The 26,777-nt window shown below is 38.9% G+C and overlaps 1 protein-coding gene across 1 annotated transcript; it reads left to right on the plus strand.

Annotated features, from left to right (window-relative positions):
- The first annotated feature begins 17,840 nt into the window (after positions 1–17,840).
- On the plus strand, positions 17,841–25,249 carry LOC139161409 (thiol S-methyltransferase TMT1A-like). Its single transcript, XM_070740500.1, has 2 exons — positions 17,841–18,407; positions 24,388–25,249. The coding sequence occupies exons 1-2, from the start codon at positions 17,916–17,918 to the stop codon at positions 24,622–24,624; spliced, it is 729 nt and encodes a 242-aa protein (XP_070596601.1). The 5' UTR covers positions 17,841–17,915; the 3' UTR covers positions 24,625–25,249.
- Positions 25,250–26,777: the final 1,528 nt, after the last annotated feature.

Below are 26,777 nucleotides of genomic sequence, written 5' to 3' on the forward strand. Positions count from 1 at the left end.
CAGAAGGAGAAAAAAACAAACAAGTAGAGCACCAACAAAAAGCTGAAATGAAATGACACGTATTTAGCCCATATCATTTAATCATCATTGTTTCTTTCGTACTTATTATCTGCATACTTTTTATTCTATGGGCGTCACCATGGTTTGTGAGAGATGGGGGTAATCAGGTATTTTCAGTTTGCCAAACTCGCTCAGGCTGATTCCAAAAATAAATTAAATAAAATTGTGCTCGTTTCAATGCATAGAAATGATTTGCATGATGGCATGCTGTGATCAGGAATCATGCATGAGGAATCATAAAACCACAAGACACTCAATATGCTGTCCAGGCCGTGTGTTAAGCCATATATTTGAGGCACTCCACTGACTACGGCACACTGTATTTGGAGAGTTACTCTTAGCTATGATTATGCTCTTCACCTAGTTTCCAAGTGTTAATCTTTCCATGTACACTCCCACAAGAGGAGAAAAGTGAAACCCATCCAGGAGTTTATGTGTATTTTTATAAGCTTCATGCAGTCAACTTCTTTTCCACTTTTCAAAAGTAACTCCCCAAATCCACACCAAAATGCTGCTCTAGCACCCTTCCAATTCAGGAAGTGGTTGTAGTACAATCTCAATATCTGGAACATTAGGGCTTCAAGAAAACTCACCAAGTAGTTCTGTATCCTGCAATATTTACAATTCAGTATCCATTCTGCCATATGCACTTTTTTCTGTTAGAAAATAAGCACTGTAGAAAACAAGATATTATCTCTCAAAGACACATTTTGGCAGTTATATAAAGCAATCTTTTTGCAGAGGAGGAGTTTACAGCATTGTGTGCCATATTTCCTGACAAAACGTTGCACTCTCTTGGAGTGCTGTGATGTGAGAAATGTACTCGGCACAAGTGGATTTGTTCTTTCACTGAGAGTTTTCTGCAGCTACATGGTTTTTGCCGATTCTTTGAGCTGCATTTTTCCCCTAAGGAAAGCAAACCAAAAATATTTTAAATAATTACGAAAGTAGTTTAAACTTCTATGAATACAACACCCTACTTTTGGTGAGCAAAGTAGCAGTGTGACATGGATACAGCACTGAGAGGAAAAGTGTCATACTTGACATGTGCCTTCACCAGTTCTACATTTCATCCCATATTGTTCTATGGTGGTAATTTTAATGGTCCTGCATATTCAGGGAGGGATGAAGAGCTACCTCTCAACTAGTCTTAACTCTAACATGATGAGAATTCTAAAGGGAGGGGAACTAACATTTATGTTTCTAAGAACTACTTTGGCATGTTTCATTCTTTTTTAAAAATGTCCATTATGTCCCCTTTTAATAAATTGATCCTCATAATAATTTATCTTCTAAGGGCACAGATTTATGGAATCGTTCTTGGGTCAATGTCGGTATTGCACTATAGTCAAGATCGTTCAACCATACAGCTTAAAAAAAAAAGTTTGCAGAAGGCTGTAAAGAAATATGTTGAATTTCTGCAACATGGTGAAGGACACTGTTTGAATGTGGACCAAAACAGTTTTATCTATAAAAGGGCAAAAAATATTTTTTTTACAAAAAAGATTTAAAATATTCCAAAATCAAAAGAAAGCTAAAAAGTTAGCAATGCCTTTTAGTTTAGTGGCAGATGCTTGACATTTAGAATTTTGCAACTTAGATACCTATTACAAGGTTAATCAGAAAGTAAGCCATTTGATAGATATCTGTGCCAAGTTGAGTTTTTAAAAAATGCATAATCTAGCTAACACAACATCAGTGGAATAATCCTGCTGTACCAGACACCACAAGGAGCAAAACATTTCTTTCTTCTTAGGTTTTATCCCAGCTACTCATAAAATATGTATGATAAAATTACATGCATTTGTACAGGCAACATTGTAAACAGCACAATAACAACAAGAGCTGAAAGGTGTGACTGAACTTTTTAAGACAATAATATAAATACTGTAATATATCATTTTATTTTACTGGCATGCCTTTTTGTACATGACAAAGGACTACAAAAAATTAAATAGAGTGGCTTCTGGCTTATGCCGCTGTCCATATTTAATTTTCTATTTCTCTAAAAATATTTTTTTTCTTTTCCACTTTTCAGATATGTCAATTTTACATCCCTTCAGAGGAAAATATCCTCTCAAAAGCTTTATTGCAAAAATGTATTTACAAAACTACTTAGATTGTATTTGGGTTCTGAGGTGCAATACATTTTGACCACTCTATGCAAGATTTGGCTAAATGTCATATTTATTCTTCAGCTGGACTACTGTTCCATATGAAAAGCTTGGCCCATATAGTGTTTGTGCTATCAAATTTTATTAAGCAAATTTTAGTAAAAATGCCCGCAATCCATATTTATATTTGCTTATTATTTAAGAATACTTGAATTTTCTTATATTACTCAAGCTTTGCTTAAGAAAAAACCTGTTAAGAAAAAGCTTCCAAACTGTGAACTATGTCCTAACTAAAATTAACAGTTTTTTCCAGTTTCTGCACAACGTTTCTTTAAGTTTCTTTAATTTTAGATTTCTTTAATCAGTTATCCCAATTAACCAGATTTCACTGAGATTAGGAGCCTCACTCTCATATTTTTATATATCAGCATTACAGTTTGGAAATCATCTTTAAAAATTAATCAGCCTATAATGGTCTATTGAGATATATGAACATTATATAAAGGTATACCTGAACATTTTTTAATGAGATAAAAGAGAAAGGAACTTATTATTTCAGCAAAAGAGACAATACTTTTTAGAAAAACATGGTCCAAACTAGGAGTCAAATAAATCTCAAACCTATTAGGAAACATTTGAAAATGTAAATTTAATTATTATAACATTGGTTTTTAAATCCCTTTGTTTCACTCCACTACCTTCCCCATGGCCAGAAATGGTCAAAACAGTTTTGCTAAAAATTAATTTAATAAAAAATAACATTACATTTAGTCCACTTGTTTATAAATTCCTTTCTTTTTTAAAAATTGAAATATCAAAAATAATCTCTTTGAGGGATTATCTTCCGAGCGAATGAATGATGTAATGAAAAGGAATGAAAACAACCTATATGGGAGATATCCAATGCAAACTGAAATGAATAAGCATTCATAACTAATTATGAATTAACTAATTTGACATCCCTTTGATTTAATTATTGTCAATGACCAGCACAATAAAAGAGGCCAAATACAATAGTCATAATGCCAAAACTAGAAGGAAATTTTGAATAATAAAATAACATAGAAATGGAATTAAACTGGAATACAATAGGTTAAAAGAAGGGGAGAAAACCCTTCATAATAATATGACTGCAGGATTAGACCTTTCTGTGTCTTCTTATGGAAATCATTGTAGATAGAAACTTAGCATCTTTGTGGTGGTGGTAAGGTTGACATGAGCAGGAAACAAATTATCATTTGACATAAATCTTATGACCAGGTTTTCAACCTCCACTGCAGAAGAGGAAAAGATATGGCTAAAAAAATTGCAATATGCTTCCCATTTAGTGTAAATCTAGGGGGAAAACCTATTTTTTCAACTCTTATTCTGATAATGCTCTTTAAAATAAAGAATCCTATATCTATAATATTCAAAAATTATTTTATGAGATTCATGATAGTTTTAAGAGTGATGAATTAGATTGTTTGAATTAGATTGTGATGAATTTAGATTGTCTATGTGATGACACTGATAGTTCAGTACAACTGGGTTATCTGCAGCTAACTTTGGTATAGATAAATTATAAATAAAACAAAACAAAACAAAAATAAAAAATTGTACAAAGGGAAGAGAATTCTCAAATATAAAATATCTGATGGACGAAGGATCTGAACAACTAATGTCTAATGTGTTCCCATAGTGATCAGCTAATTTTGTTCAAGAATGACTTTTGATATTTGAGTATTGGAGGGGGAGGATTCAATAATAGACTGAGTCCGCATATCACTTGCCTACGTTAACAATTAAAGGAGAAATGTGCCTATTCTGGTTTACAGGCTTCTTTGGTAAATGGCACAGCTGGCAAACCACCTATTTTTGGTAGCTAAGAATTGGACACATTGTTAAAACTACGCAGCCAGAAGAACAGTATACTGTATAGCCAAGTTCTCTGGTTACTAGGCACCAATAAAAGAAGTATTAACTTCATTGCACTCATCACATAGCAATTTCCCAATGAATCAATTTTCTTAGCTTAGATAGCAAGAGGGGGGTTATATTCTGCTATCTATGAGGAATTACATTGAAATGTTTTTTTAATTTCCAGTACTGCTCTCTTTTTAATATTTTGTTTCATAAAATAATGCACCCTGTGTCATCTTGCACTTGGTCTTCTTTTTGAACCTTCTGATAAAGAGTAAACAGAAAGGGGGGAAAACCATACACTGAATTAATCCTGAGACAATTATGGGAGTTTCCACAAATCTGTCTGGGTTTTTAATTTGTTTCAAGTATTATTGCAAGAGCAGGTAACCAAGGAATTGAGAAGATCTGAACATTATCATTCTTGGGAAAGGTCCATAGTCATGCATATGAGCTGTATGTAGGCAGATGGTCTTGGTTCAATTAAAGAGGACATATAGGAGATAATGGGAACAGACCTTTTCTGCCTGAGTCCTTGGGAAAGATCCTGCCAACCAAACTGAACAATAATAACTTTAATGGATCAATTAGGATCTTCCTAATTATTTTCCTTAGAAAGTTATTCCAGTTGTTAACTTACAAAGCATCACATATTTGGAAAGCTATGTAGTCCCACACTCCAAAGAGCCCAAAATAAACATTCCCAGTTTTATTTTACCAAGGTATCTGTTTGATCTTTTGGGTAGTTCACTTTATAAGGTTTAAAAAAGTCCTTTGATGTAAACTGTAAAAATAATAAATAATAATGTAGGAGCAGATATTAGGAATAAGCCAGTAAGACTAAGAATTTATACCGAGTTCTCTTGGGGGGGGGGGGGTTCCAGTGGATATTATGGGCATTTAGTAATGGCCAGTTTCAGATTGAGTATAGTTTTGGACTATTAACACTTTGATGAAAAACTGACAGAAACTATTGCTAAGTTAATATTGCTAAATTAATATTCTACAAACCTTTATGGGTTTGATGCTTCAAAGAGAGGAAAAAGCAAGGACCAGAAAGATTGGGACAAATTGGAAAGCAAAGGACTGAGCATTGTTACTCAGCTACAACATTCCCTGTCATACAGGGTACATTCAGGTATAATGAACTGGGCCAGACTTGGTTCAGTGAGAATATTGGGCTGAGTTTTGGATGTATATAATATTGTGTCTTGGAAACCAGTATTTGACTATCAAATACAGATAGGCATATCAGGAAAATACAGCCTCCTACATGAAACTGTGGAGGTCACATTTCATGGTACAAGGTGTTTCAATGTGTACATAACTCCTTTTGAAAAAAGTGATATACATGATTCCTGGGTTTGTATATACAGTATTTTTCTCTTCAAATGCTTTGGTGTTTATGAGGCTTTGAAGCATTCCCCATAATCAGTAATGGAGAGAAAAAAAGAACTGAAAGTCCACAATCACCTCTTGTGGTGGGTGTGAATGAAGATAATTGGTTCAAGCTAGTTTTTGTTTATAAACTGAAAGGGCTTAAATACTAGGTTGACAAATATAATAGGTTTGAAAGTCTATCTGGTCTCTTATGACATTATGAACCTCAGCCTCATGCACTAGTCTAGTGTTATATGCTAAGACAGGTATGCTCTTGAGAAAAGCCAGTGTTCTTTTGCAGCATAGCAATCACTCTTTCACATATAGAAGGTTCTCAGGTGGATGCTGCATTTACATTGGCACAGGAAATAGGTAGTTTTGCAGTGCTCTGTTTCATGCTTCCCCCTGCCCTTTTCCCTAATCTTTGTGTACTAGTAACACTCCAGAAACAGTAATGTGCTATGATGTTAGCTGTGTGATTGTCAGTGGACACCCAGACCTTGGCTTGTGCAGTTCTGTATCCATCTAGTGTGCCAATATCTTAGACTTAAGTTCTTTGTTCCAATCAATTTTTTTAAGCTTTCTATTTGAAGGGCTGAGAAGAGACATCCTTGCTTTATGCACTTGCTTTGCTAGGAGTTAAGAGCAAAAGAAAACCAGGTGTTAAAAATATATATTTTACCAAGTCTGCCAAGGGAGGCAGTTTATGGTACACTTGCTCTCTTTGAACACTTGTAATATGTGGCCAGAAAATAAAAATTCTTCTGAGCTACCTCTCCCATGTAGAGATCATCTCTGTCAACAAACAAATGTATGCTGTTGTGTTGCTGCAGTGCCTATTTTGTCATCAAACAATGTGAATCAAACAATGATTGGGAAGAATTGCATGAGACTTATGAAAATTGTCCTTCTGAGAGGAATACAGCCAGCAACTTTTTCTGCATATAATTTACTTTGGTGTATCTGTTTGTGATATTGCTGAAGACTGACATTTGCTTTGAAACAGGCCTGTTTTGTATGAATGTGGCACACATGTCTGTAGATCTCATTCTCCCTTTCATACTATGTTTTTTTTAAAATCCTAGTCTTCTTTCTAAAGTCTATCATATTAGCTACAATAAGAATTTTACAGTCACTAAACACAAGTATTGTGTTTGTTGAAAGGAGCACTGGGTTGATGTTTTGCCACCCCCTTTACAAAAAATCAGTACATATTGGACTTTGCAGGAGATACATTAATAGCAAACTAAGCGTTCACTGTTTTAAAGTTCACCAGGATTATTGTGATCTCCAATGAGGATAGATAGCGTATGTAGAAATCCTTTTAAAAGGACCGTTAATGGTAACAGTCCACTCAGCCACTGTCTAGAATGCAAAGTATTATTTTTAAAGTTTCTATTTACCAGTGGGGAAGAAAGAGATTTTCAACTCTGGTGTTGATCTAAATTAGAACATTTTGATGGAGAGAAATTCAAGACAACATTCATACAATGTCTACTAGAATTGGGTCACCTTAAATATGAATCCATATAAAAATTTCTCATGTGTTGCATGTTGCATTTATATAGGGAGGTATACATGTGTGTTTATGTTTTTGTGAGAGTGTGTGGGGAAGAGAAAATGAAAGCACTAGAGGGCATGATGAGAGAATGATTTTGTAAAACAATGGAAAATGTCTTTTTCAGGTATTAGACTTTGATAATTCTCTAATAGGATTCTAGTGATTTTCTGCTTTCAGCTTTGCGTGAATGAGTGACTGAATGGCAGATTGATCTCGGGCAAATTATTTAAGCTCTCTGTGTGTGCCTCAGTTTTACCCATCTGTATAATGGGTAATTACCTACCTCACAGGGGTGTTGTGAGGCTCAACTTAATTCATATCTGTTCAAATGATTTTCTGAGGTTCACATGGACATTGTGTTCTAAATGTGTATGTGACAAAATCATGAACTAAAGGAAAGAAAATATAATGAGATGGTCTGGTTAATGCTGCTAAAACCTCCACAAAAGCTCCCCCCCCCCCCAAATAGATATCAGGGCAAATACTTTTTTTCCTGCATTCTGCTTGTAACACCATCTCACAAATGTTTTTATTGTCCACATCTTTAAACCCCAGCCTGTAGGTTTGCTTGGTTTATTATAACAACAGCAAATGGGAGAAATGTGTTTTGGGGAAGGGAGAAGCAGGGGGAACAAAATAACATGCATTTTAAAAGTAACAAAAACAGGTTGAAAGAACAGCATCTGACTTATCTGATTTCCTTTGTACTGTACACCTTTTTACTTTGGAATTTGCAATAAAAAGGTATGTCCATCTTGTTTTACCGGCTTCTCTTGGATTTAAATGTTTTTCTACATCTGAGGCTGAAAGGTTAACAAAGCTGGTTGCAGGTTCTCATTTTAGTAGTGCCATTTCAGTCAAGGGCAGCGGAGCAGTTTATAAAGAAGCAAGGAGGTGAAAATTCCTCCTCTGTGGCAGAAGCCTCCAATCTTGACAACTTTGTGACTCCTGGACTTCAACTCCCAGAATTCCTCAGCCAGCCAGCTGAGGAATTCTGGGAGTTGAAGTCCACAAGTCAGAAAGTTGCCAAGGTTGGAGACCCCTGTTGTATGTGAAAGAAAGCTGCTACATTTTCAGAAAACTTTGCAGTCAAATGAGTCTGGGATGACTTGTCTGAAAGAGAGGATTGAAACAGGTCTGGGATCTCAGATCTGAAGAATCTTATTCTCTGAACAAGATCCAACTCTAGCAACAGACCTTTTCTGATCTCAAGCCACCAGCCACTAGGCTTCTACATACATGTAAAAGTCACACTTCAGACACCTGAGCATAACTCCTAAACTAAACAAATTGTGCCTTATACCTTTACTTCCTATTGATTTCAAAGAGAAGAGGAAATTAAAAGGAAAATAATTGACTAAAAATAATTATATTCTGGTCACTAGACATATCACTGGTTGCCTCAAATTCTTCCTTCTCTATATTTATTTGTTATTATTCCAGATTGCCACTGTGATTCTCCAAACATTTTATAAGCCAAGTCAAAGGAAAGAAAATGTTTAAGATTTTTCTATGCGTGTTCACATTTAGTCCAGTGGGTTTTAGGTACAATTCACTTAATTTAGTTTCACCCCAAACTTTATCATGTTAAGGCAACTGGGGCTGGTTTAAAATAAAATTATAATAAGGTGATCTGATGAGAAGAATACTAAATTGTGTGATTATGAAAACACAGCTCCCATTCTTCTCTGGTAGTGATTTCCAAGCTTATCCATTAATATACTAGAATATACATACATAGCAACAGCCATAGCAGCAGCAGTCAAACTGAGATGCTACCAATTAAATCCACTTCAGCATTAAACCTCTTTATTAAAAATTTTAGGCCATAATCTCCCATGCTTATCCAGTTGGTGTAGTAATTAAAGTGCTGACCTAGAAGCCTGGAGGTGATGAATTCTAACCCCACCTAAGCCATTTAAGCCAGCTGAGTGACCTTGGGCCAGTCTTTCTCAGCCCAACTCACCTCAAAGGGTTGTTGTTATGAGGAAAATAGAAAAAAAACATTATTTATGTTCACCATTTGAGTTATTTACAAAAGATAATAAAGGAGGGATAAAAATCTTAACAGATAGATAAAAATAGAATGATAGGGCTGAGAGTATGAATGGCCCAGAGACCCAGCATCTTTGTCCAATGGAGGGTTAGACTCTGCTGGAAAGTCTAGACTATCTGCTCCTTGTGCAGCATCTCAATTGCTATCCAAACATGCATATACTGTATATATACCACTCAAAAAAATAAAGGGAACACTCAAATAACACGTCCTAGATCTCAATAAATGAAATATTCTCATTGGATATTTCATTTGCACCACTATTCCCTTTGCACAACAGCATGTGAAATTGATTATCAATCGCTATTGCTTCCTAAGTGGACAGTTTGATTTCACAGAAGTTCGATTTACTTGAAGTTATATTCTGTTTTTTAAGTGTTCCCTTTATTTTTTTGAGCAGTATATATATATATATACATGTGGCTCAACAAAAAATCACACATAACCCTTCCCTGGTACAAGCTGATACAGGAGGCCAGCCTGTAGCCTAGAGGCTTTTTTTAAAAAAAATTTTTTTTATTGATTTTATAGAATAATTACATAAAACGAACATATAACAGTGCACAGTGCATGTGCCCATCACCTTACAAAACAAGACACCCCCCTTCACCACCACCACCCATACAAGGGGATTCAAAAGTTTTTGATTTTGTTTATCTGTATTTCCTTGGCTCTATCTTGCATTAGATATTACTAAAAGAGTGATTGCAGTTTATTTTTCACATTTACATCACAGATTCTACTCAACATATAATCCTTCACCTTATTCCATCGTACCATCAGCTTCTCCAGTTTGTTTTCATCAAAGTTGTTTAATCTTATTTCCTAGAGGCTAAGGTCACTGCCTTACAAGGCAGAGCCCCAGCTTCAAATCCCAGTAAGGGTGTGGCTACCTGATGAGGGCAAATAAGCCTGAAATAGATCTATACTAGTCTCCCTTCCTTTTCATTATGAAAAAATGTTACATATGTGTGTGTGTACACATAGAAATGCGTGTGTGTGGATTTTAATCCAGGAAAATAATATCCAGCTTTGGAAGCTATGATTTCAAATCCAAATCCAGCCATTGATTATTCGGAAAATATAAGTAAGCAAATACAACTATGTCACGATTGTCCTAAAATAGAGTGACACTGATACTGTTCCCTGGTCTCCAAAGGACTGCCACATAGTAGGATAGAAATGTTGAGAATTCTCCCAGAAGGAACAGAAACAATTGGTTCAATTTATAAGGAAGTCGATTTTGGGTTGACATTAGGAAAACATCCTAATGGTAAAGAGCTGTTTAGTAATGAAAGAAACTATCTAGGGCAGTGATGGTGAACCTATGGCACGTGTGCCACAGGTGGCACATGAAGCCATATCTTCTGGCACACAAGCCGTTGCCCTAGCTCAGCTCCAGCGTGCATGTGTGTGCTGGCCAGCTGATTTTTGCCTCACATAGAGACTCTGGGAGGGTGTTTTGGGCTTCCAGAGAGCTTCCGGGGGATGGGGAAGGGCCTTTTTATCCTGCCGTGGCTCCAGGGAAGCCTTTGGAGCCTGGGGGGGGGCAAAACACAAGCCTACTGGGCCCATCAGAAGTTGGGAAACAGGCCATTTCTGGCCTCCAGAGGACCTCCGGGGGGCAGGGGAAGCTATTTTCGCCCTTCCCCAGCATTGAATTACGGGTGTGGGCACTCGCACATGCACGCACGCATGCACACTCTTTTGGCATCTGAGGAAAAAAAGGTTCACCATCACTGATCTAGGGATATGGAGGATTCTGTTTTGTTGAACTGACCGGAAAGCTCTCTGTCAGGAATGGAATAGCAGTGGTAGCAAGTTGTCTAGGGAATCAATCGGTTCCCCTCCATCCTGTTTTATTCACCCAACATCACTTGGCATGGATTATATGGTGACTGGCTGAAGATCACTTTGACAGTCTGTCCCAGCTGTGCTTTTTCAAGAGGCAACTGGACTTTCTGGTTTTTCTTTGAAGACATTTTACTTCTTATCCAAGAAGCTTCTTCAGCTGTGACTGAATAGTGAATGGAAGGATTTATAGGGAATGGAAGGATTTATACTCCTTGCAGATAGCTGGTCATTTGCATTCTTTTAGTGGGTCATTAAGGTCACTGGGAGGTTTATCTGTGTCCTTGGAGAGGGGTGTCACTTGAATGGTACAAATTGGTGTGGAGCCTTCTTGGAAAGTTTGAAAGGACTCTATTGTAGACTGGAGATATCATATCCCTCCCCCTCTGATGAGAGAGAACTGTTCAGTTTTGACATAGATGGCCTCAAACCAGCAGTCATCTCTGCCCAAAATGTGAACTTTTCTGCCTTCAAAAGAGTGGCCTGTGTCTTTTAAATGAGGATGGACTGTTGAATCTTGTCCTTATGTATTTATTTATTTATTTTTTATTTATTTTATTCTTTGTCCAATATACAATACATATGGAAGAGAGTAGGCATTAAGTAATATATATAAAGATAGAAGGAAAAAGAGGATATATATGATATAAGAGATAAGGAGAGAATATATATGATATATGTATATATATATATGTAGATAGATAGATAGATAGATAGATAGATAGATAGATAGATAGATAGATAGATAGATAGATAGATAGATAGATAGATAAGGTAAGGGAAGACAATTGGACAGGGGACGATAGGCACATCAGTGCACTTATATGCGCCCCTTACTGGCCTCTTAGGAACCTGGAGAGGTCAATTGTGGAGAGTCTAAGGGAGAAATGTTGGGGGTTGGGAGTTGACACTATTGAGTCCGGTAATGAGTTCCACGTTTCGACCACTCGATTGTTAAAGTCGTATTTTTTACAGTCAAGTTTGGAGCGGTTAATATTAAGTTTGAATCTGTTGAGTGCTCTTGTGTTGTTGCGGTTGAAGCTGAAGTAGTCATTGACCGGAAGGACGTTGCAGCATATGATCCTGTGGGCAATACTTAAATCGTGTTTTAGGCGCCGCAGTTCTAAGCTTTCTAGACCCAGGATAGTTAGTCTATTTTCGTAGGGTATTCTGTTTCGAGTGGAGGAGTGAAGGGCTCTTCTGGGGTGTGGCTTATTTTGTGGGTGTGGCTTGGTGGTCATATAACTGAGTAGGCGTGGTTTGCCAGCCATGTGACCAGGTGGGAGTGGCTTGAACAATCATCATCATTCCAGTGACTTACAACCTCACCAATGTCGCTTTCTGGTGTGACAATTTGCTTTGCATTTCCCGCGCTCTCCTTTCTGTGTCACCCCCTGCCTCAGGTTGGGTACCTAGGCGAATGGGTACTGGTCAGCTGTTGAGAAAAGAGGAGGGAGGAAATGGCCCCCCTGCAACTCCTGCCAGTGCTGGTCTCCCTGCTGTTTTCCAAGGAGGAGGAAGACATTGGGAGGGAGGATAGGCAGCTGGAGCTGGGCACACAGCTTCATTTCCACCGGTGGAACTGCGTTCCACCCCATCCTGCCTGCCAGGGCCGCCATCAGGAATTTTGGGGCCCCATACAGCCTAAGTGTCTGGGGCCCCCCTCCCTTCTCCCTTCTTCCTTCCTTCCTTCCTTCCTTCCCTTTTTCTTTCTTTTTTCTCTTTTGGTTTTTTTTCCCTTCCTTCCTTCCTTCCTTCCTCTTTCTTTCTTTCTTTCTTTCTTCTTTTTATTTCTTTCCTTTTTTCTCTTCTTTTTCTTTTCCCTCCCTCCTCCCTCCCTCCTTCCTTCCTTCCTTCCTTCCCTTTTAAATTTTCAAACTGTCTTCTTCATATTCCTGGCTGAGGAATTCTGAAAGCTGCAGTCAACTGTCTTCAGCCATTGTCCAGCCCTGTGCTATGGACCCCTCCCTCCACCCCCTGAAGAGGCCGGGGGCTTCTTTCCAAAGCCAGTGGCAGTGATGCCAGAACCCCTTCCCTGGGGATGGGAGTGGGGGGGGGGCTCCACTGGTCTCCCTCGACAAGACCTTCCGCAACACATCAGCCCTGCTGGGCAGGCCTCTTAGCCCCACCAAAGAAATGGGGGTTAAGGAAGACCCCCACCCCCCACCTTGCCCCAAACACTGGCACTCTGCATAACCCATGCGGGGGCTTTGGCTTCCCCTCTGCAGAACAGAAGCTGGGGACCTCTCCCTCCACATACACTGGATCCCTATGGCCCATCCGAGGGCTGGCAAAATAGGTGTGCCCCCCACCTGCTTTTCTATCTCTCTCTCTTTCTCTCTTTCTCTCCCTCTCTTTTTGTCTCTCTTTCTCTCTCTACTTTTCTTTCTTTTTCTCTTTTTCTCTCCCTTTCTCTTTTTCTCTTTTTATCTCCCTTTCTCTCTCTTTCTCTTTATATCTTTCTCTCTTTTTTCTCTCTCCCAACCTCTCTCTTTGTCTCTTTCTATCTCTTTCTCTCCCTCCCTCTATCTTTCTCTTTTTATCTCTCTCTTTCTCTTTCTCTCTCTCTCTTTCTCCCCCTTCTCTCTGAGGTGGGGAGGGCCGGGTTGGCACCAAGGGAGCTCGAGACGGGGTGCAAAAGCAAACTACTCTGCTGGCCCAGGCCCACATCGGAAGGAAGGAAGGAATGGTAAAAGGGGCGATCAAGAAAGGAATGGGTGAATGAATGGACGGAGGGTGGGAAGGAAGGAAGGAAAGAGGGAAGGGACAGGAACAGAGGAAGGGTGCAAAGAAAGCAAGGAAAGGTGTGAAAGGGGAGAGTAAGAGAAGAAGGAGTGAAAGAAGGGAATGAGGGAAGAAACAAGGGAGGAAGGAGAAGGAAAGCAAGAAATGGAGGGAGGGAAGGAAAGAAAGAAAGAAAGAAAGAAAGAAAGAAAGAAAGAAAGAAAGGGGGAAGGGACAGGAACAGAGGAAGGAAGCAAGGAAACTTATGAAAGGGGAGAGTAAGAGAGGAAGGACTGAAGGAAGGGAGGGAGGGAAGAAGGTAGGAAGGAGAAAGAAAAGAAGAAATAGAGGAAGGGAAGGTAAAAGAGAGAAAGAAAAAGAGCAAGAAAGAAAGCAAGAAAGAGAGAAAGAAAGAATGAAAGAGAAATAAAAATAGAGAGGGGGAATGAAAGAAATGGAAGGAGGGAAGGAAGGAGAGAAAGCAAGAGAAAGAAAGAAAGCAAGAGAAAGAAAAAAGAATGAAAGAGCAAGAGAGAAAGAGAGAAAGAGAGAAAGAGAGAAAGAAAGAAAGAAAGAAAGGCAACTTCAAAGAAAGGCTCACTGAGCATCTCTCACTCTCTCTCTCTTTCTATCCCTCTTTCTTTCTCTCTCTTCCTTTCTATCTCTCCTCTTCCTTTCTCTCTCCTCTCTCTCTCCCTCTCTTTCTACCCTCCTTTCTCTTCCTTCCTTCTCTCCCTCCCTCCCCTCCCTCCCTCCTTCCTTCCTCTCCATTTCTCTTTCCCTCCCTCTCTTTCCCTTTTCTTTCTTTTGGTCCACTTCTCTCTCTCTCCGCTTCTCCACTTGCCTCCCCCTCGCGCCTCGCCCTTCCCACCCGGCCACCCGCGCGCGCTTACCAGCAGCAGGAATTCAAGTAAGCCCAAAAAAAGCCATTGGCTCCGGGCGGCGTTCATGGCCCCCCCGAACCCCCAGCCCAGCTGGAGCTCCCTCTCGCCGCCGCCATCTCCCTGTGACTGCCTGCGGCCGCTGCAGCCCCCCCTCCCACCGGGCCACAAAGGACATTTGCCGTCGACGCCAGTAAAGCTTCAGCTGGGCGGGGCGCTGCCGGTACTTCCCTCCTGGGGCTCCTGCTCGCAGCTATCCCCCGGCTTCTGCTCGATGCCGCGGTTTTCGGCGCTGTCCTGCTGTGCCCCAAAGACGGAAGGCGGGAAAAAGGCGAGAAGAATGGAGCTCTCCTTCTTCCTGCCTTCCGTCTTTGGGGCCCAGCAGGACAGCGCCGAAAACCGTGGCATCGAGCAGGAGCCAGGAGACAGCTGCGAGCGGGAGCTCAGTGCAAGGAGCCGCTGACTGCGGGCCCCAATTTGCCCAGGGCCCGGTAGCGCACTCCCTGTAGTACCCGTCTATCGGCGGCCCTGCTGCCTGCTGCCCACTCCTGGTACTACGCATTTATGAAGAGCATCTGAAGGATGGTAGAATAACTAAGGAAACCAGTGTCTAAGGGGTTGCCACAAAGAAGATGGGGTCAACCTATTTTCCAAAGCACCTAAAGGCAGAACAAGAAGCAATGGATAGAAACTAATCAAGGAGAGAAGCAAGCTTGAACTAAGGAGAAATTCCCTGACAGTGATAAATGAGTAGAACGACTTACCACTAGAAGTTAGGGGTGCTGCAACAGAGATTTAAAATATTTTAAAAAGAGATTGGACAACCATCTGTTTGAAATGGTATAGGGTTTCATGCTTCGGCAGGGGTTGGACTATAAGACCTCCAAGGTCCCTTTCAACTCTGTTATTTTGTTCTGTTCTGAAACTAGAGAACCCCTCTGGCTTCATCAAACAACTTCTCCAATTCCACTTTGCCACCTATTTTTCTTAAATTGTTCTAGACTACAAATTTTCATAATGAAATAATTAACAGGATGTCTAGATCAGTGATGGTGAACCTTTTTTTCTTTGGGTCCTGAAAGCGCATATGCACATGGTGTTGAGTGCATGTGCCCCCACCCGCAATTCAATATCCCCCCCGTGCCCATTCACCCGCGCATTCATGTGCAACCTGCCTGCGCTTGCCTACTCCCCCACTTCCCTTCTACCAGTGGGCCTGGTAGGCTTGTTTTTTGCCCTCCTCAGGCTCCAGAGGCTTCCCTGAAGGGCGAAAATGCCCTCCCCTGCTTCCTCAGAAGCCCCCCAGAAGACAAAAATCTCCTCCCAGGGCCCCTCATGATGGCCTGTGCATATGTGTGCGCTGGAGCTGAGCTAAGGCAATGGCTCGCATGCCAGCAGATATGGCTCCGCGTGCCACCTGTGGCACCCATGCAATAGGTTCACCATCACGGGTCTAGATACATGAATTAGTCCAATTTCTTTTTAAAAATCTTTCTTGCAATTCTTTTCTATACCACCGCATCTATTTTCAAAATTACTTTTACAGGGACCATATAGAAATAAGGACAGTCCTTCTTTCAGAGTTGTCTTTTAAATTTATTTAATTATTTTTCTTGTTTTGCTCTACAATTTTCCTTTGTAAAGCTAAATTTTCAATGTACATGCATGCACGCACGCACACATCTGAATCTGTTTCTCATTTGTCAATTTTTTAGGTTTGTCCTTTGTTTTTTGATCAGAAAATATTGTCATTGTATTTTTGGGCACAGCTCCAACTTCCTTAATTTTGAAAGGTTTCTGCTAACAGTTTTTTCTCAAAAAAATATGCGATAAAACATTAGAGAGTTATTGATGTTAAAGAGACCTAATTTCTTTCTATTTGATGTGGATTTTTATGCTATTAAAGTTTATTATAAAAGGAAAAATACCAAAAAAAGAAAAGTTATAAAGCTAAGGGAAATGGGTGTGCAGGGAGAAAGATAAAAACAAAAGTGACTTCGGACTTTTTTCAGAGCGGAAAACTACACACACACAAAAGAATGATGACCTCAACTTTTTGCTTTACATTTCTAAACATTTGAAGCTGTTTCTTGAACAAAATCATTCTAATACTCAAAACCAAAAGATAAAAGTTTCATTTTTTCCCATCTTAAGCAAAGATGTCTAATTCTTTTTCCTTAAATACATAATCCCTGATATTTCCTCAGAAACAGACATAAAGAAACAACATATCAAAAATGTCTTTTGTGCCTTTATTTAAACCCTGCCAATGCTGTAGACAATTTGAGAGGCAATTCATTACCTGGGCCAGTTTAAAATTGGAGGTTGGACTAGAACAGGAGTAGGCAAAGTTGGCTCTTCTATGACGTGTGGACTTCAACTCCCAGAATTCCTGAGCTAGCATGATTGGCTCAGCAATTCTGGGAGTTGAAGTCCACAAGTCATAGAAGAGCCAACTTTGCCTACCCCTGGACTAGAAGACCTCCAAGGTCCCTTCCAGCCCTTGGATTCCATCAAAACAATCTGCATTTTAAATCAAATTCAAATGTAAATTACAACAATCACTAGGGTCCCCCCCCCCCAAAAAAAAAGTTACTCAGTGGTGCTTTTTCAGGATGCAACTGAACTTTCTTGTTTTTGTTTGAAGGATGTTTTACTTCTCATCCAACCAGCTTCTTCAGCAGGATAGTGGGGAATGGAAGGATTTTATATTTATTAGATTTCTATGTTCATTAGATTTCTACATTGATTTACTGGTTCTTAAGAGGTTAGTAAGGGGCGTACATAAGTGCACCAGAATGCCTACTGTCCCCTATCCTATTGTCTCCCCTATATCTCCTATATCTTCTCTTCTATCCCTATATCATTTTCTGATATTCTCTCATAGTTATATTTTACTCCTTTATTTTCTCCTCTATTCTCCCTTTAATACATTCTGCCTGATTATATCCTCTATAACCCCCATTGTGTATTATTGTGTATTGGACAAAATAAATAAAAATAAATAAATAAATAAATTCCTTGCAGACAGCTGGTAATCTGTATCCGAGGGTCAATCAAAGCACTTGGACATTTATCTGTGTCCTCAGGGTCACTTGAGTGGTGCTGCTGCTTCCTGTTGCCTGCAATTTTTTCCCTCTGGAAATCCTTTCCAATTCCCACACCATTCAAAGGATATTCATCTGAAATTATTATTTTTTTTTAAGCGACTGGAAGAGTCGCTGTCGCTTTAAGGAAGCTCTGGAACAGATCCAAACTGGTGACTGGATGCAGACGGATTTTTTAACGAAACGTCATTAAAGGAAGGAGGCGTGGCAGGAAGTATTTAAACTATAACGTCGAGGGAGTCGAGCAGGACGGGGGTTTTTTTTCCTAGTCTGGCAACGATGCTGATTTTCATCTTCCAACAATGCCTGAAACTCCTCGCCCTGCCCATCTATGTGCTTGCCTATTTTGGCTTATGGGATCCTATCTGTAAAAAATCTTTCCCATTTTTCATGAAGAAGATGAGCAAAGGCTACAATGAAAGAATGCACAAGGAAAAGGAGACGCTGTTCAAGAACCTGCAGGACTTCGCCGACGCCTCGGGAAAGCTCCACCTGCTAGAGATCGGCGTGGGCACCGGCACCAACTTTCAGTTTTATCCCGCCAACACTCGCGTGACCTGCGTGGACTACAATCCCAACTTTAAAAATTTCCTCCTGGAGAGCATGGTTCAGAACACGCACCTCCAGTTCGAAGATTTTGTGGTCGCCCCCGCCGAGGACATGTCCCCCGTGTCGGATAATTCTGTGGACGTGGTGGTCTGTACGCTGTTGCTTTGCTCTGTGGACAGCCCCCAGGCTGCCTTGAAGGAGGTTCTGCGAGTGCTCAGACCAGTAAGTCAAAGGGCAAAGAGGGAAAGTTAAAACTGACCACCGAATAATGGGTACATGTCAGGTGTGCATGCTTTGAAAAGAATGGGCACTGGGCATGTGTGCATGCTTTGAAAAAAATGGGCACTGGGCATGTGTGCATGCTTTGAAAATAATGGGCATTAGGCAGATGTGCATGTTTTGAAAATAAAGGGCATTAGGCAGATCTGCATGTTTTGAAAATAATGGACATTAGGCAGATGTGCATGCTTTGAAAAGAATGGGCACTAAGCAGATGTGCATGCTTTGAAAATAAAGGGCATTAGGCAGATGTGCATGTTTTGAAAATAATCGGCACTAGGCATGTGTGCATGCTTTGAAAATAATGGGCACTAAACAGATGTGCATGCTTTGAAAATAATGGGCACTAAACAGATGTGCATGCTTTGAAAATAATGGGCACTAAACAGATGTGCATGCTTTGAAAATAATGGGCATTAGGCAGATCTGCATGTTTTGAAAATAATGGACATTAGGCATGTGTGCATACTTTGAAAATAATCGGCACTAGGCATGTGTGCATACTTTGAAAATAATGGGCACTAAACAGATGTGCATGCTTTGAAAATAATGGGCATTAGACAGATGTGCATGCTTTGAAAATAATCGGCACTAGGCATGTGTGCATACTTTGAAAATAATGGGCACTAAACAGATGTGCATGCTTTGAAAATAATGGGTATTAGACAGATGTGCATGCTTTGAAAATAATCGGCACTAGGCATGTGTGCATACTTTGAAAATAATGGGCACTAAACAGATGTGCATGCTTTGAAAATAATGGGCATTAGACAGATGTGCATGCTTTGAAAATAATCGGCACTAGGCATGTGTGCATACTTTGAAAATAATGGGCACTAAACAGATGTGCATGCTTTGAAAATAATGGGTATTAGACAGATGTGCATGCTTTGAAAATAATCGGCACTAGGCATGTGTGCATACTTTGAAAATAATGGGCACTAAACAGATGTGCATGCTTTGAAAATAATGGGCATTAGACAGATGTGCACACACACTATGCAGGTGTGCATGGGAGGAAGGGCTTTAGAACATAAGAAGAGCCATGCTGAAACAGGCCAAAGGCCATCGAGTTCAGCATTCTATGTCACACAGTGGCCCACCAATTGTACATGGGGACCTTGAGCAGAAAGAGAAGGCAAAACCCTCCCTTTCCCTTGACCCCCAACAAAAGGTACCCAAGGGAATCCTGCCTGCTTCAACCACTTGGACATCCGTTTCAATAACCACCAATACACTTGGCATCCATGAATTTGTCTAATCCTATCTTGAAGCTATCCAGGCTGACAGCTGTCACAACCTCTTCTGGAAGTGAATTCCATAAACCAATGACCCCCCTGGGTGAAGAAATATTTTCCTTTATTTGTCCTCACTTTCTTACCTATGAGCTTTAGGGGGTGACCCCCCCCCCCCCATCCTAGTATTGTGTGATAGAGAAAATATTTTTTTCTCTATCCACCTTTTCTATCCCATGCATGATTTTATAGACTTCGATCAAGTGTAGGCTTAACCTAAATGGGATTCCTTTTTAACCTAAACTGCACCTTTCCTGCCTGCCTTGTGTTTCTGAATCATTTTCAGACTTTGTACAACAACTTCAAGGAACATATGCATAACTTTAATGTTAGTAAATGACAGCAAGCTTCAGGCCTGCGATAGGAGCCTGGTTGGACATTTCCTGAAAACAATGACAAACCAGTTTTGAATGGTTTCCAAAATGCTCGCTTCGTGTGGAAGTCTGCATGAAATCACCAGGGATCAAGTTTGATTTGGAGAAGACTGGAGTAGAAACCAGAGTAGATCAATCTGACACTGTAGTAGGAGGACAAGAAATGTTACATGAGGAAAACATGAGAGGGGAAGAGTCTACGGAGAGGGGCGGCATACAAATCCAATAAATAAATAAAATAAATAAATTATGTTATCATAGCACAGGCTGTGCCCATTTGGTTATGTCCGCTGTGGCACAACACTACTTTGGGAGGGTTTTTTGGCTAGTCTCTGATTGTACAGAACAATGTCTTAAGTAAATAGACTAGAGGCTGTCCTTCACCTTTGAACAGAAGTTTAAAATGGTGTCCCAAATCTGCCATTTCCCTGCAGAATTTTAAAAAACTATTCTTCTAGTGATAAGAAGCAGAAACAGAGGCTAGCGATAGTATGCAGTCCAGCGGCTTTGGGATGCTGTATGTTTAGTCATATATATTATGCAGTTTGAGAAAGGAAGTATTTTACATGTTTGCTGTACAGAGAAAATTAGCAGTCATTTCCATGGGTGGAATAGTTATTCTGTGCTGTACTCCGTAATCAAAAAAATAATCCAGCAAAGCCAGCATTTATCTTCTAAATAGAAATTGTAGGGTTGTACCTAGCACCTGGAATATGATTAAAATTCAGATATTCTTAACAGGATATTTATCCAACTAGCTAGTTGTTTCTTGAGCTGTTTATTGCATATACCCAGCCTCATTTTAATACTGTATATCCTACCTATCAGGATCATTTGAAGAAGATATCAATGTTCCATGAGATGTCTCATGATCTGTTCTTGCCAAGCCAAGGAACTGAAAATCAAAAAGCATAGAAAAGTAGTAGTAATAGAGATGATCAAGCATAGTAACAATCCTGGCAACATAAAGTTTAAGAATGAGCCACAAGGCTCACAATATTCCAATCGATGCCTTGGGGGCTTTTCCCTCAATGTCAAGTGCCAACTTTTGTATAAACCATATGAGTGCAATAGATTCTAAGCAAGCTCAAATTCTCAATATGCAACCCTTGAAATTTGGCACTTTTGCTTTTTGCTATTTTTGAATCAGTTGGCTTGGCATGTGCAGATTTGTGTCCTGGACAGAGTAATCTGAAGTCTTTGGTGAGATCTGGCTGTTTAGAATCAAAAAAAGGTCAGCGACGTAATTGCAAGCAGTGATTTATGGCCTTTCTATGGTATAGCAAGATTCAGTGGTATCACCTAACATCTTTCTTTAGCACAACAAAAGGTCAGATGGATGAGAGAGGAGCTAGAACGAGAATTCTCAAGGTGATAACTTTAAAGTTAACATAAAATTTTCTATTATTTTTTATTTCCACAGAGAGGGAACTGAATGAGTTTTCCATACCCAACCAATAGTAATATTTAGCAACTCAGGTTTGAGACCAACATTATTCAGTACTTTTCTTCTTGTTGCGAAACGGATTAAAATCCCAATACATTGTTGAAATCTTGTTCCCAATATTTGTTACTTACAATTCCAATTGTCACTTTTAGGAAACAAATTTAAAGTATATGTGAGCAGAATGCAAAGAGATTAGCTCCTCCATAGTTTTGAATATTTTTTTCTTACATCTATTTTATACAAATGTGTCTTTTCTTACAGTTTATTAAAGTTATATGCTATCCATCTAATGGTTGAAGATGACTCTGAGCAGCTTTAACCTTTATTTAAAACTTTAGTTAACAATATAGCAATTTATTTATTTATTTATAGAATTTAATATTGCCTGTCTTGAAATTCAAAGTGACTTTGTGAGGTTTTAAAATTAATTTAAAACTTTAATACAGAAATTTATAAAGTTTATAAGCCGCCCATCTCAAAATTCAAGGTGACTCTGGGTGGCTTTAAGCTTTATTTAAAATTTAAATTAACAATATATCGTATACAGATACACACACACACACACACACACACATAATATACATACATATATTTCCCTCTTTTAAAGAGTACATCGATAGTTCTCAGTGCTTTTTTTTTCTTATTTAAAATGATGTATTTTCATAAAAATCTATGAGTAAACATATACTGCTCAAAAAAATAAAGGGAACACTCAAATAACTCTTCCTAGGTCTGAATGAATGAAGTATTCTCATTGAATACTTTGTTCTGTACAAAGTTGAATGTGCACAACACCATGTGAAGGTGATTGTCAATCAGTGTTGCTTCCTAAGTGGAGTTTGACTTCATAGAAGTTTGATTTACTTGGAGTTATATTCTGTTATTTATTATTATTATTTAGCAGTGTATAATTAATGAGATTGTACAATTATTCTCAATATAACATTAACAAAATCTGTATAAAACAGAAAGCATCATTTTTATGTAATAATAACCTTGAAGACAGAAGGAAGAGATATGCATTAGAAAAATTAAACAATGAGTAGACAAGAGGCAGAAGAGTCCCCAGAAGAAATGGGAGACGTGGCAAACCTCCCTAGTTTCTTAGACTGGAAATCTGTACTTTCAACCATGCAAGGTTTTGTTAATTTAACAACACAATCTAGATGTTATTCTTCCCATATCATCCCTAGTCTCCTCAAAAAGTTCTTAAATACATTCCTTCCATCTTTTTAGCTTTTCATCCTCATCCAAGATAACTTTCCTCTCATCAACTAAGTTGTTGGTTTTCTTTTTGTGGAGGCCTGCTGATTCTTTCACTTTTTCGTGTAAGTTGAAATTATCATACTTATCTTCAGTCTATTCTATTCCTTTGCATCTCTTGGCAAACACCCTTTCCTTTTGCCAGTCTAATTTTTCTTCCAATTGTTTTCTACAATTCATTGTATTTTACTTTGTTTTCATTTTTATAAGAGTTGCTTTCATTCGTGAGATGAAAAAAATTATCCATCCATAAACTAGTCAATTTGGTTCCTTACTATAATATTTTGTGTATCTGCTGGAGATCACGCCTTGCCTTTCAGTAGTCTACAATTTGTCAACTCTACCATTTCTGATTCCTAGGCCAAAGTTTCCAATTACAAGAGCACCACTTCCTTCTCCCACCTTTGCCTTGAAGTCTCCTATGAGTATTGTGATATCATTACTTATTAAGGTTTTCAGTACACTGCTTATATCTTTATAGAACTTCATCACTGTGAGCCATGGGAGTATAAATCTTTATAACATACATATTTACTATAGTACTATTTATTTAAATTATCATCATTCTATTGGATACAGGAATAAAGGACTTGATGCATTTATTTACAAGATTGTTTACGATTATAGCTACTCCATTTCAATGATGTTTACTGTTTTCACCAGTGTAGTAAATAGTATAATCTCCCATTCTACACATTCCATTTTCAGGCCAGTACATTTCACTCACTTCCAATATATAGATATTGCATTTGGACATTTCTTGGATAGTATTTTGCATTTTCCAAGATTCATATAAGCTTTTCAGAGTTCATGTTCTAATTCATAGTTTTGGGTTTATCACAGAGGTGAAATTCAAAAATTTTCCCTACCGATTCTGCAGGCATGGTTTGGTGAGCATGGTAGGGGAAGGATATGTAAAATCCCCATTCCCTCTACAGTCTGGGGCCAGCCAGAGGTGGTATTTGCCGGTTCTCCGAACTACTCAAAATTTCTGCTACCAGTTCTCCAGAACCTGTCAGGACCTGCTGAATTTCTCCCCTGGTTTATCATGCTTCTAGCAGACTGGGAGATTCTTAGCACCCCTGCCCTGTTTAAGGGGCAACTGTACTCGGGGTGATTGTTAGGTTTTCCTGCCATTAACATGATTTTCCTGTAGTAGTCTTCTCTTTGCTTTCTACCCTATGCACACACTATTCAACTGGCTGCCACCACACCGTGTGCTGTTCTTCAGAAGCTGTTCTGACCAATGTGGTCTTTGCCTTCATTCCATACTGATGAGCCAGCTGCCATTCACCAGGCCTCTTTGTCCACGGGAGGTATTTGATTCCCTCCAGCCCACCATTACAGCATAAAAGGCATATTGGGTAGGGGTCCCCAATTCGCCACCCAGGGACTTGCTCTGTGGAGGTTCCAGGCTCTCCCTAAGAGTTAATGTCCCCAGAAAGTTACATAACAACAGTGTTGATTACAGTGTGAATTTTTATGTAATTTCAAGGCGTTCTGCTTTATATTATTCTTTTTTGTATTATTTTTCTATTTTCCAGGGTGGTGCATACTTATTCATGGAGCATGTAGCAGCTGACCGATCAACCTGGACCTATTTCTGGCAACAGGTCCTTGACCCTACTTGGAAATATGTGGGAGATGGCTGTTCCTTGTTAAGAGAGACCTGGAAAGATTTGGAGAATGCGGGATTTTCTAAACTGAACTTGCAACACATCATAGGCCCATTGTTCTTAAGTATAATTCGTCCCCATATTTATGGATATGCTGTGAAATAATTTAAGAGAAAGCATCTTTCTCTTAACATCAGATTTTTGACTTTAAAGAATTAACAGTGGCAATGCATCTCCGATTAAGTATTAGGTGTTTTGGGACATCTGTTACAGAAAAAGAGGGAAATAATTATCTAATGGGGATTTGAATAAAAATGTTGTTCGTTATCTCTTAACCTGTAAGAGTAAATGGGAATTGTTTAAGCATTCAAGGCCCGCAGGCTGGATCCACCCCAAAAGGTGCTTAGATCTGGCTTGCGGGGCCATCCTGGAAACAGAGCAAAAGAAGATCAGGTGTTATTTTTAAAAAAATAAGTCTGCCAAGGGAGACAGCTCATGATCTACTTGCTCTCTTTGAACACTTGTAATATATTAAGATATTCATGAGTTGGAAGAGACATGTTAACAAGGTCAGCCAGTGAATAGGCATAGCAACTAAGTCAGCCAATGGGATCATAAACACTTCTGAGTCTGTGCAGAGAATTGAAACTGAAAACTTAAGCTGAAGGCTGGGCATGGCTCAGTCCACTCTGAACTAAAAGCTTGTCTTAATGTTGCTAATATTGAAGAAATAATCTACGTGTGGTATTGTATATATACTACTATGTTTATAAAGAAGTTTATGAATCCAGTTGAATCAGTCATCTATGTATGCATCTGGAAACTGATTTTTTATGCAATAAACTCTGATATAATATATGGCCAAAAATAAAAAAATTCTTCTGAGTTACTTCTGCCATGTGGAGATCATCTCTGTCAACAAACAAAGGTTGCTGTGTTGCTGCAGTGCCTATTTTGACATGAATACTTCAATTGGGAATCAAACTATGATTGGGAAGAATTGCATGAGACTTATGGAAATTGTCCTTCTGAGAGGAATACAGCCAGCAACGTTTTCTGCATATACCGGTAATTTACTTTGGTGCATCTGTTTGTGATGTTGCTAAAAACTGGCATTTGCTTTGAAACAAAGCCTGTTTTGTATGAATGTGGTCTGTAGATCTCATTCTTCCTTTCATACTATGATTTTTTTTTAATTCTAGTCTTCTTTCCAAAGTTTATCATATTAGCTACAATAAGAATTTTACTGTCACTAAACACAAGTATTGTATGTATTAAAAGGAGCACTGGATAGATGTTTTGTCCACCCCCTTTACAAAGAATCAGTACATGTTGAACTTTGCAAGTGATGCACTAATAGTAAACTAAGCATTCACTGTTTTAAAGTTCACCAAGATTAGAGTTCACTAGCAATGAGGATAAATAGCACAAGAGCACACAACAGATTTAAACTTAATATTAACCACTCCAAACTTGACTGTAAAAAATATGACTTCAGTAACCGAGTTGTCGAAGCATGGAACTCATTACCGGACTCCATAGTGTCATCCACAAACCCCCAACACTTTACCCTTAGATTATCTACGGTTGACCTATCCAGATTCCTAAAAGGTCAGTAAGGGGCGAGTACAAGTGCACTAGAGTGCCTTCCGTCCCCTGTCCTATTGCTCTCCTATATCTCCTATACCTTTCTTCTATTCCTATATCTCTTCTTCTATTCTTTCATTGATATGTTCTATTACTATATCTTCTTTTCTATTATTTCTTAGATATATTTTACTATGAGTATCTCCTCTATAACCTTCATCATGTATTTTACTATGTGTATATAGATATATACCCACTAAAACCCTCATTGTGTATTGGACAAAATAAATAAATAAATAATAAATATGGAATCCTTTTAAAAGGGCAGTTAATATTAACAGTCCACTCAGCCACTGTTTAGAATGCAAAGTATTACTTTTAAAGTTTCTATTTACCAGTGAAAAAGACGGATTTAGAATTTAACTCTGGTGTTAAACTAGATTGGAACATTTTGATGGAGAGAAATTTAAGACAACATTCATACAGATTTCAATGTCAGATATTAGATTTTGATAATTCTCTAACAGGATTCTAGTGATTTCTGCTTTCAGCTTTGTATGAATGAGTGACTAAATGGCAAATTATTTAAGCTCTCTGTGTGTGCCTCAGTTTTACCCATCTGTATCATGGGTAATTACCTCAGAGGGGTGTTGTGAGGCTCAACTTAATTCACATCTATCTATTCAAAGCTTTTCTGAGGTTCACATGGACATTGTGTTCTAGATGTGTTT

This window comes from Erythrolamprus reginae, chromosome 2, assembly GCF_031021105.1.
Source record: "Erythrolamprus reginae isolate rEryReg1 chromosome 2, rEryReg1.hap1, whole genome shotgun sequence".
Lineage (NCBI taxonomy): Eukaryota > Metazoa > Chordata > Lepidosauria > Squamata > Dipsadidae > Erythrolamprus > Erythrolamprus reginae.